Raw genomic sequence first — 12,794 nt, 5'->3', positions numbered from 1 at the left:
GCTTTATTCATATTTTAGCACAAAGAATTTTTCATGGGTATTTACTTTCTTGAAAGTTATTTATCGATTTAAGAACTAATAAAGTTTAAGGTAATTTGCTAAAGAGCTTGCCCATACTTCCATTGCTGTCAATACACTTCAGTTTATAAAGATTACGTTCCAGGTGACCAAATTCAACTGTGAGGATATCATGAGAAAAAACCCCGACCATCTGTTTTTGCGTGGGGATGTCGCCTATGGGAAAGAAGTCCAGCTTGAGAATGAAGCCCGAATGGCTCTGCGCCTGGCCAACTTTATTTCTTCCTTCTTACAGATTGTGGATCCCAATGACTTGTTTGCCGAATTCCGCGTCCCAGACAAACCTCTTACCGAAGACCAGGTAAGACGATTTTTTGACACTTCTACTTATTTATTGTTGGCTGATTAAAAGTTTTAAGTTTTAGTCAAAAAATGAAATTTAAGCCAAACAGAAATGTGTGGTGTGTCTATTGGAGACAAGTATAGAGTCATTCCATTTCAAATCAGGCAGGCAGGTATGAAAAGTGTCATATGACCATCACTGATTTTTTTGAAAAAAATACAGTAGTTACAACTAAGGGACATATGAAATATCCCAAAAGGATTTTGCAAGAAAAAATTTTTCTTCAGTTACAGCCTATTAAAATTCTGCACAAAATCCGCCATTTTGGAAAAAACCGGCAAAACACTCCATTTCAAATGGACATTATTTCAAAAGTATTTAATCTATTTGAATAATTCTTTTTTCTAAAAATAAATAAGGACCCATATATCCTATAGACATCGTTTTTGAAAGTTTAGTTAGGTTTTTTGATTAAGAAAAAAATCATTTTTGTCACGAAAAAACTGCATTTTTACCAATTTTATGACCTTTTTTCTCCATGAAAAAAAAGTTTTTTTACTAAACGGAGATGGCAGTCTAAAGCCCTTATATGATAGTTTCATAACATATTTTATTATAATCCTTGGATGCATACAGCCTCGGAAATAAAATTTGAAATTTTGAAAATTTTAAAAAATTAGCGATTTTTGAAGTGATTTTACTCAAAAAACCCATTTTTTAAAAATCTAAAAATTGGCTCACTTGAACCCCATATAATGCTTAACAAGTGGGTAGACACGGCATCCCATATTTTTTCCCATAAAATGTTTTATGATTTTTTGAAAGTGACCTTATCGCCCATGGCATGCATGTAAAATAAAAATGTCTAATAATTTCAGTAACTAAAATTCTGGTTATATTAATGCCTAATAACTACAATAAAGGTGCCCTTTATCAGGAACAACTAAAATCTTACTAACTTTTAATAATATATCAGTAACAAACCACTGTTGATGACCTGTGTGTAGCCTTTAGATAGAAGAGCCTTTGGTGATTATATTAATGACTAATAGCTACGATAATGATGTACTTTATCAGTAACAGTAAAAATCTATATATATATATATATTTTTTATAAATATTACTTTATTTTGGCTCCAAAGCTATGCATTCACCGTTACTTTCATATGCAGCAACGAATCATATTTTTTCTCTTTCAATTCTCTTTCTCTTCAACTCAATTACGCGACAGGGGAAACCATCAAAGGGAAGAACAATACAATGCATTTAAAATGATTAATTTTAATTTCGTGCTTTGGTTTGACATTGGCGAATGTTGTCACATAATTTTTGGATCCTACCTAGTATGATTACTTTTATACGTAAGAATATGTATACTAAATTCATACCGCAAAACACACTTGTAGTTTAAGAATTTAAAAAGCCCACTGTTTTATGAGAGAAATAATTAATTGAACATGGTTGTAAGTTGAGGTAACCAAACAGATCACCAAAGGTAGCTATTATAGCCAGGGATCCAATTTCTAACAAAAGAAGGTCAGGATCCCTATAGTCTTCAGAACTTATTTTAATGCTTAAAAGGCCTGAATTCGGTCAAAAATACAAAGATTTGAATGAAACAAATAAGGAAGTATGGGATCTCAGCTCCCATAACAATTAGGCGCTGATCAGCAGAAAAATATATTCATATAACGAAGTACAAAAAGACGAATTGACTGGGTCATCAGAAGCAGTTTGATACTGCTACATTATTAAAAGTCAGTAAAATTTTATTTGTTGCTGATAAAGTGCACCATTATTGTAGCTATTAGGCATTAATTTCATCAGATTTCCAGTGACTGAAATTATTACAAATTTTTATTTTACATGCATGCCATGGGCGATAAGGTCACTTTCAAAAAATCATAAAACATTTTATGGGAAAAAATACGGGATGCGGTGTCTACCCACTTGTTAAGCATTATATGGGGTTCAAATGAGCCAATTTTTAGATTTTTAAAAAATGGGTTTTTTGAGTAAAATCACTTCAAAAATCGCTAATTTTTGAAAATTTTTAAAATTTTAAATTTTATTTCCGAGGCTGTATGCATCCAAGGATTATAACAAAATATGTTATGAAACTATCATATAAGGCATTTAGACTGCCATCTCCGTTTAGTAAAAAAAACTTTTTTTTCATGGAGAAAAAAGATCATAAAATCGGTAAAAATGCAGTTTTTTCGCGACAAAAATGATTTTTTTTTTCTTTATCAAAAAACCTAACTAAACTTTTAAAAACGATGTCTGGAGGATATATGGGTCCTTATTTATTTTTAGAAAAAAGAATTATTCAAATAGGTTAAATACTTTTGAAATAATGTCCATTTGAAATGGAGTGTTTTGCCGGTTTTTTCCAAAATGGCGGATTTTGTGCAGAATTTTAATAAGCTATAACTGAAGAAAAAAAAAATTTCTTGCAAAATCCTTGTGGGATATTTCATATGTCCCTTAGTTGTAACTACTGTAATTTTTTCAAAAAAATCGGTGATGGTCATGTGACAGACCCTGCCTGATCTGAAATGGAATGGCTCTATAAAGCATAAAGTTAATGTAAAAAAATCATTTAGTGACTAGAGATGAAATCTGTTTAAATTATGTTTTTATTTTAGTTAATTTTCCTATTTTTAGGGAAAGTTTCATATTTATTGTTATAAAGACAATTAAACTTACAACCTTAACACTAGAATTACGTTACGTGAGGGGTCATTTTGACCCCAGTCAAACTATTTTTGCAAACTGCTTCTCTGTATTTTTCCAAAAAGCTTAATCCTTCCTTGATTTTTCCTAAATTGTTGTGCTTCTTTATAATATAAAGTTTTCAGGAAAATTGTATTTTTATTTAAAACCCAAACTAAATGATTGTTCCTAAAATGTGGCCAGGTATTATTTTGACCCTTTTGAGCAAAAAAACACTACTTACACATTTACTAATGCTGAAAGAGTGTAGAAACTCAAAAAGGCGTCTTAGAACATATCGTTGGTAGAACTTGAAGCATTCATAATGTTTTTGTGCATAAAAGGGGGTATTAGCTGCTAGCTTCTGAAATGCAGCTGATAACATTAAGGGTTTTTTGAGGGTATTTTGAATTTTTTAAAACTACTTCATTATGTATCCTTAAAATCTTTGCATTCTTTAAATAAACTGCATTTATTATAAATATCTTTAACTAGTTTTTACAAATGTATAATATTAGGTAGGGAGCTATACAGATTTCTTCTCAGAGGATCAGAATGACCCCCGCCGTATTTCTAGATATACAAAGATTGCCATAATTCTAGTGTTAAAACTTTAAAGTTTTTGTCAGGTAAGGTACATTACAAATTAGGCATTACTTTACATTACAAATGAAACAAGCATCCATTCTAGAAATTGTAATAGTGTTAATTATTATGCTTGTCAGCATTGGTCAGTATTTAGTCAGTAAAATCAGTATTTTTGACCTTCCAATCAGCTTTACCCTCTGGGAATAAAATGTATCAAACTAGGAAAAGGGACTCATACTAGCTCACCTTATTTTAAAAAATGGCTTTGGTACCAACAAACCTAGGCGAAACAATCAGTTAAACCTTAAAAGAAATGTTCTGGTAGGAAGTACCAATAAGTGTTTAATGGGTTCTTATTTTTTTTCGTAACTAATTGTTATCAGCAAATTTTTTCTACAAAAAAGAAGTACAAACTCCTTCCTTTGATTCAGATTATAGGAGAAGTTCTGTCAACGGTGATCGGCAATGAGAAAATCCAAGGATGTGGAGCCTACTTTGATCGCAACCAGTTCATCAACCGTACACTTTTTGCACCATATGCCTACCGCAAGGAACGAAACACACAGAGTTTCTTTGTTGAGGACTTGGCTCGACACAAGAATAAAAATTATCTTCGCAACGAGTGGTTCCAAGCATTGAAGGTACAATGGGCTGCAAATACTGATGATCTCGAGACCTACACCACCAAAATCCAAATTCGTTATAACCAGTCCGGACTCTACCCCATTCGGTACGACAGGTACCCATTGCAATACAGGGCCGCTGAGATGCGGCATGGATATTGGTCTGCTCCCTTTTTTGATTGTGGAGGTTTCCACAATCAATGGCTTATCACTTATGCCGCTCCATTTTTCGGATGGGACAAGATCAAGAGCCGATTGGAGTTTAAGTAGGTGCTATTGATTTTGTTTCATTTTAATAAAAACATCAGCTCACATGTCAAAACTCTTTTAAACAATCGTAGATTCTTCTTAGTCAATACTGCAAATCTATTGATTTTTTCATTTTTACTAATTCTGACCGAAGTCAAATTTGGAAATAATTTCATCTTCACGCTATTATTGTCGGAAAAGTAATTTTCTATCTGTAAGTTTCAATGCTGCATGCAGAGAAGCCCGTATAGGGGGGACAAGAAGGGGCTTAAGCCCCCTTAGAAATGAGAACTTCCTTGCTTTTAGTACTTTTTCCTTTGCAAAAATGCAAAAACATTTCTTTTCCAGCCATTAATGAATAAGTTATTAAAAATGTCAAATTTTAATAACTCTTATCTGTACTGCAATTAGTTTCTATGGGGAAAATATCCTGCTAAACCATGGTGAAAATATCTGAGCCCCCTCCCCCCCCCTTAAAATTTTGCGTATGGGCACCCATGGCTGCATGTAAGTTTCAATGCCTCCTGTAGATATTTTTTGTAGTTTTTTGAAATTCTACATCCATTGCTCAGATACAAAATGGCAGTGATCGACCAACTTCTAACTTATAAATCAACAACATGCTTTGCAGTAATTCCCTCCACTGAATTGTTCTCCGACTTAACTTCTCTACCAGACAATGTCTCATAAACTTCATTCAATGAAAGCAAACATAATGTCTCTTGCCCAGGAAAAGTACTGTCCGCACACAATTTATCAGTGACCATATTTGAGTGCGCTATTGCTAAATCTAGAGGAAAAATTTCAATGTCCAACCCTTCAAACTTGAATGTTCAAAAATGTGTATTATATTTCTATTTTCAATGCAAGCAGGAGTAAAAATTTCCAGTTGAAGCATTAGTTGTGGCTAGTTGCCATAACTTTCTATTGTTATCACTGCCAAAGTGTAGTGATATCTAAACCATCTTATATTTCACAGGGTAGGTGGAAGAAAACTTTTAAATCAAGTTGCTAGAAAATAGTTTCTATGCTTCTAATGAAAAATGAAATGAATTTATTTAAGTGTAAAAACATTGTAAGTTTAAGATGCTAAATTTAATTGAAGCCAAGGTTTAAAAATGCAACTTATGATGTGTTCATTGCAGGGTTGGCAAGGTTTTGGACACTACGGTAAAAACCATGGTAAAAACCCTGGTTTTTACCGTCCTGTCCAAAACCCTTGTGTCCAAAACTGTCCGAAAGTGTCCAAAACTATATTTTTAGAAAAATTGTATTTTTGAGAAAACATCAAAAACAGAATTAAAATGTATCAAAGTAATGTTTTATACTGAACATTTTTTCAATGAGAACATTCAACTTATTTATGCAGCTGATTTTCATCTAGTTACATAGAAGTTGAATGATTGATTTAATTTTCAATTTGTATGCATGAGTATATTTGGTTCTTTTCTTTTGAGTTCTTTTTTTTTTTCTATTAGTAACCAAATTTCCCTATGTTTATGCATGTGTGCAAATGAAAAGCAGAGCTGACAAAGTTTTTACCATCTTATTCAACACCCTTGTGTCCAAAAGTGTCCAAAACAACTTTTTGTGAAACTATATTTTGTGAGAAAATACCAAAAACAGAACAAAGTGTGACAAAAAAATTTTTTGACTATTTAATATATTTATTCAATGTGAACATTCAAGGATAATCATATATGTAACTTATTTATACAGCTGATTTTAATCTAGTTACATAGAAATTAAATTTTTCACTAAAAATTTCAATTTGTATGCAGGAGATGTTTTTCTTCCATAAACAAAATTTTTCAACATTAATGCATGTGTGCAAAAGAAAATGTTTAAAACATAGTGCAATAATTGACATAAATGCAATAAATTACAATTTTTTTTAGTTACAGAAAGTATTATATTAAAAATATGAACTAAATAAAGAAAAGCACAAGTTTTATAACATAAGTGTTTAATAATCAATTTCTTGTTCTTTAATCTATGATTTAAAAAATAATTTTTGTTAAAACATCATATAAAACTTATTTCAAAAACCATTAAAAAAATTAAGCTTTTTTCTTTTTTTTTTTTTGCACCTAAATATGGCACATTTTATAACATTTCTTTGAGTTATAAATGGAACTGAAATTAGTTGTCTTGGTAGTGTTGTGAATTTCCTTTCATAACTCCACCAACTGTTACATGAGGAAGTTTTTAAGTAAATATTTTTTAAATGAACATTTTGGAGAAAAATATCATCAAATACTCATCAATTAAACTTAGTAATATTTATGCCCTACGAATATATCAGTAAATCTGAATTGATTATATTACAACGCTTTAGCGTTAGCAGAGTTTTGGACAGTTTCAGACACTTTTGGACAGTTTTAGACAGTTTTGGACGGTAAAAACCACCTGTCCTGTCCTAAACCAGTTTTGGACAGTCCAAAACCCAACCCTGGTTCATTGTGTTCCCTAAACTTATCCCAATTCAAATAGTAAATGATGGCTAAATCTACTGAACATCAGCATATAGTCGAGTAAAGAGCTAGCTCAGTGCTGTTATTGCCTTTACTCTAACATGTGGAGATGGGAAGAAATCTGAAAGAACGCCAAAGATAATTCTGTCTCTTAAATACCTAAATCATTAGTATATTACGTCAAAACTTGTCACATTCGGCAACCATTGGTGAATCAGCAATCGAATACACCTAGCCACTTAACAAATGGCAGGTGATCTGTGGCACATTAATGTGTTGTCAGCATTTGCTATGTTTACACTAATGCATTCTTAGTTGGCAAGCTAGCAGGAGGGAAGATATTGACAGACGAAATAAATCTTTTGCTAGAAGTTAGTACTAAAGACCCTTGCCAAGTGAAGTTTGATTACTTTGATGATAATCTAATTGTGTACTGTACTTAAATGATTAACCATTATTAGCTTGTAAGTGTAAGGACGTAGACAAATAGTGATAAGCAAATGCTTATTACCTAAGCTTGTATTTTCACTTTACAAGTTTAGTTGCTCCATGTTTGTGGAATCTTGCTGATGTGCTAAATTAGTTTAGTTACCAGTGTTAAGTTACTGCTTAACACCCAATTCCTTTTATCTACAAGTTTGTTGGCACTTTCAGCTTCAATGAAAGGACATCTTGTCTCCAGCTTGGTTATGGCAATTCTAAACTGATGGACCTGAAACAAAAGCATTAATGCAATCTCCAGATGTAGTGACCAGGCCATCAAAATGCGCTTGGAGTTCTATCTTAGCCTCGGCTTGGGGTAGTATCTTAAAAGCTCTTGGTAGAAATTGATCTAATTTGGAATTTCATAAGTTTAACAGTAGTAGTTTATGTTAAATTACTACTGTTTAACACTGTTACTCACAAGCCGAAAGTATAACTAATAATCAGTATATTTTTTTATATTTTAATGAAGTTCCTTAGGGATGTACTTTGCTTAGACTTAGCTGAGCATTTAAAACCGATAAACCAAGCAATCGATAGATGCAGGGGTCTTTGAGGGTGTCAAGTATCCAGTCACGTAAGTGCCTTAGAAAAAACTCACTTTTTCGAATTTTACAAAATGTGTTTGGAGCTTGATTTGTAATTACAGCAATGAAGAAGTCTTACAGTTTTTAATCTTTTTTTTTAGGAAAAAAAATTCATGTAAATTTCAGTTGGATTTTTTTTACTGTAATCCTGAAATCTATATTTTTGCTTGAAATCATACTCTTGCAGGGGAGCCATTGCTGTGAACATGAAGCTAGAGGAGTTGGACATCAATCAATGTGATGATGAGTATTATGTCCAGAATGCTTTCAAGGGGACCCATAAATGTGACAGGAGGTCATCTAGAGTAAGTATAAACAGCAGCTTGATCTCATTAGATTTCTGGGGGGAGGGGGGGATTAGTCCAAACTAGTTGTGTAAATAGCCAGGGCCGGATTTGTAAGTGTGGAGGCCCCGGGGCAACGAAAAAATGGAGGACCCTAATCAGGGTTTGAAAAGATCATCATATTTTCGAAAATATCCAATACTTTGATATACAGTGCTGGCCAAATTATTAGACTAAGACTGTTTTAAAAGCAAATTCTTTATTGATTACATAACTATAGACACATTAACGAACAGTGAAATAATTATCTAATATTTAGTATGCATTCCCTAGTTCTTGATGAGCATTTTAAGTCTTTTTGGCATACCTTTCACAAGATTTACGCCATTTCTTAACTTTTTAAAAAAGGAGGTAAAAAATTGTTTATACTCACTATTATATGAGCCGCTCAGAAGCCAATGCGGTTAAGTCCAAAACACATTAATTGAGAAAATTAATGTTTTTTCATACATTAGTTTTTAAAATTCTTGGTTTATTAATTTAATTAAAAAAGTGTATAAAGACTTTTTTAGAGGTGTAAACTCTGCAAAAAACAAGATATGTACAGGATGTGTAAATAAAAACGTAAATATTTATTGAAATAATGACAGCATCTTAAAAAGTTTAGGACTTATACCTTTTGGCAGCTGAAAAAGATATGAAATTTATGTAAAAAAATAAAATAACATTTATTGTCATAATTTTTATGTTTATTCATCATAACAAACATCATCTTCTTCCGAGTTATTTAAATGTAAATTTTGATCTCTACGTGTTGTCCTTAATGTCCTGTAAAAGTCGTGTTTAATTGGAGGTATATACTTTAATAAACATATGATGTCTTTTTTTGTTTCTCTTGAAATTTTTCTGCCATTAGGATATAATATAGGTTGAATTATATTTTTTTAATTTACTGGCCTACCTATTTTTGCTTTTTTTTTTATATGAATTGCATGAAAGGTATCATCCTCGTCAAAATTATGTTTGAGCTTAATGATGCTTGGGTTTGACCTTTCCAATTCAGCCAGGATTCCTGCTGCGTTTTCTACCAACTTTTCCGTTATTTTGATTACTTTCTATATCTTCGTTACCTGACTATTTATCAGAATCAATATGGTTAACTCTCCTTGAATTAGAATGAAATATCGTATCACTTTCACTGTGTTCTATTTCCATTGACATTTTTAGTTTTTATTCCCTTACAATAAATCTTTTTTATTATTTTAAAAAGTCAGAGTTTTTACAGTTATTAAAGAAAATTTATTTAATGTTTTTGATAACACAATAATTTTCGCAAACACTTCAACGTAATATTTTTGTGTTCTGACGCACATGCATAAAACTCAAACAATTATAATAGACGTTAACGGCTATAGTTACTATGAATTTCTTGTTTTTCAGTGTTGCCAACAAATATCGAAAGAAGAATAATTTAATTTTCATTTCAAAGTTAATTAAAAAAAATATTTATGAAAGGTGGACTTATTCACAATGGCTTCTGAAATTATTATACAATATATTCAGAAGCTATTAAAAAAAGGGCTGTCCAACCTAGAAAAAGTAACCAACAAGTAAATCATTTAATAACTAAGAAGATTATTATTAATTTCATCAAAATTTCTGAAAATCAGAAAATATCAAAAAATGGACTTAACCGCATTGGCTTCTGAGCGGCTCATATATACTTACATACACATACTCACTAATTACCTAAAACTAACTTTAAATATAACACTAATAAAAAGAACTAGTGAACCGTTTATGCTGATTGAGGTTTTGTTCCTGGTAGGTAGATAAACAAAGAACGTAAACAAAGCTGACAGTGCTGCCACCTGCAAACATTAAATTATGCTAAAGTAACGTAATAATCAGTGTACAGCATGTACTGTACTTTAACAGTAAAATAAATAGTATTTTAGTACAAACAGTGTGCAAAAAACAAAAAAAAACTCTTTAGTCTAATAATTTGGCCAGCACTGTATATCCGAATATTTTGATATATATGTATATATCCGATATTTTCGACCTGTGAAAGTTAGGATGTTTTGTAAAAATTTTGTTGTGGGGGGCCCCGGGGCAGTAGCCCCTCCTGCCCTCCCCTAAATCCGGTGCTGCAAAAACCTACATTTTGAGAATTGACAGAGTATTGTAATCATATCATATTAGCAGTAAACATTCAGCATATCCTATGATATGACTTTTATTTTTAACTTATTGAGTCAAAATGTGAGAAAATTTATCGAGAAGCTTTCAAAAATATTCTGAAAAAAAGTGATCTAAGTACCTATGATTTGCTAATTACTTTTAGTTTCCTTAAAAATTTCATTTAAAACATTTACAAATTTCATAAAAATACATTGTAAAATAAGAATTTCCAGGTAACTGAACAGGTAAAGAATAGGACTCACACACATTTTAAAATACCGAATGCTCATAAAACGGAAATAAATCAAAAGCAAAATGTTAACGTGAGTATCATTGTTACAAAATCGGAGCAGCAATTAAAGAAAACTGAAATTACAAAATAAATCCCTGTACATAAGTTTAGATTACAAAAAAAGACCATTCATAAAGGGAAATTTAAAAAATGTTACATTTCCATTCCAATCTTAACTTTGTTCATTATCCTTTATGTTCATTCTTTTCAATTAGTTCCTTTCCATAATCAAGGTCAAAACTAAATCTCTTCGGGTTTTAGTGATATTAGGGAAGGGTGTTGGAAAACGTTTATGTAAATGATGGTGGTATGTGGAGGGGGGTATTTACTCATATTTTCATTTTGGATTTGGCCGCTTTTGCAACTCATTTTGGAGTTGGCCGGTTTTGCTACTAATTTGAACTTTAGAAATGCTGTACCAAATTTAGATATTGGGATTTTGGGGTACGATAAACATAACTTTCAAGAATAAGACAATATAATTTGAAAAATCAAACAGACCAGAACAGCCGACCAGAATAATTTTAATATATAATAAAATAATATAAAAAATAAAATAATATCAACATTTAAGAACTACAGCCTCATACTCTTGCAGCATTATCGTTTTCAATAGGCACACACATTTCTTCTTGATGTTCTTCATAACTACTGTTTTCTTCCTCTTCACCTGCTCCTCCATCACCTTGAGCAGATAATGACATCAAGATGTTTTTGTAAAAAGTCAAGCGCTCGTCAGTCTCCCAGTTTGACCCAAAATGTTTGGTCAGTAAGTTTTGGACATGGTGCACTTTCTGAGGTTTCACCACTAAATCTGGAAATATACTCGTAAACTTACTGGTTATAATGCCTCTCTTAGTCTTCACAACAGACTTTTTTTGCTCCAACCTCAAATCTATAGAAAATCGCTCCTTGAACAAGCACCTAATTATTCTGTTTGGTTATGAAAAATCTCTTTGTTGGTGCGAATTTGAAATGCCATTGGTCTGGGGGTTTGAGGATGGTACTGCTGGTTCTCTTCCAATCAAGATCAGTGTAGTCTCTTCCTGGCTTGTACTCTGTTCCACTTTCCAAGAGAATGTCCTCAAATTCTGAAGGCTGAACGAGGATCTCAATTTTTTTTAACTTCTTCTCAATTTGGACAAAAACACGATCTGGAGGAATGAAAGAATGACCAGGAATGGAGAAAATGACTTCCACTTTTTTAGATTGGTTGGGGCATAACGAGTCATCCAGTATTGAAGCATGAACATCATTGTTGTGTTTTTGTTTTGGCCACCACAGCTGTCAAGCAATGCGTACCCACTGACCAATATTACACACGACGACTATAAAGCACAGGGAAAAGTAAACAGACTGCTTCAAGCTAAAAAGGAACATTCCAAATCTGGATCGGCAGCGCCATCTAGCGGATATGGACATGGCCGGTTTTGAAACTCACAGACGAGAGGATTTGGCCCGGTTTGCAGCACATCAGGATTTTAAAATTAATGTTAAATGAGGATTTTGCCGGTTTTGCCGTGACTTTAGATATTTAATAGGTGGAACATGTATCTTAGTACCCAAAACATTGAAAAAACATGTTTCCCAAAATTGAGGAGTTGGCCGGTTTTGCAACTACATGACACAATTATCTACTGGATTTTTTACCAGACCATGTTGACAGGTATGCCAACATGGTAAGGTATCATGGCAAAATGTTTCTAGATGATTTTGCACATTTTATTTTGACATAATTGCAGCTGCCCCATTCCTTCCAATGCTCTCCTATGTGTAGTGTTTTCTTAACACATTTTAAAAGAACATTCTAAGTAAGAACATTGTGATAATGTGTTGCACAATTGTACTTAAATTTTTTATCATCCTCATTTTATTTTTATTTAGAATAATGGATTTTCAGATAGGATGAAATGAATATTTTCACAAAATAAATTGATTGCATAAGTTCATTAAC

General features: G+C 32.1%; 1 protein-coding gene across 1 annotated transcript in view; it reads left to right on the top strand.

The window, feature by feature from the left end:
- LOC129216197 (uncharacterized) overlaps positions 1 to 12,794 on the top strand; it is a 33,496-nt gene that overhangs the window by 16,061 nt on the left and 4,641 nt on the right. Inside the window, exons 8-10 of the mRNA XM_054850381.1 lie at positions 164 to 379; positions 4,096 to 4,553; positions 8,268 to 8,385. Of these exons, the coding sequence (XP_054706356.1) occupies positions 164 to 379; positions 4,096 to 4,553; positions 8,268 to 8,385 (792 nt within the window). The remainder of the gene's footprint in view (positions 1 to 163; positions 380 to 4,095; positions 4,554 to 8,267; positions 8,386 to 12,794) is intronic.

Source organism: Uloborus diversus, chromosome 2 (assembly GCF_026930045.1).
Source record: "Uloborus diversus isolate 005 chromosome 2, Udiv.v.3.1, whole genome shotgun sequence".
Classification (NCBI taxonomy): Eukaryota; Metazoa; Arthropoda; class Arachnida; order Araneae; family Uloboridae; genus Uloborus; species Uloborus diversus.
Note: the sequence above shows the minus strand (reverse complement) of the source record. Positions and strands in the feature narration are given on the sequence as shown.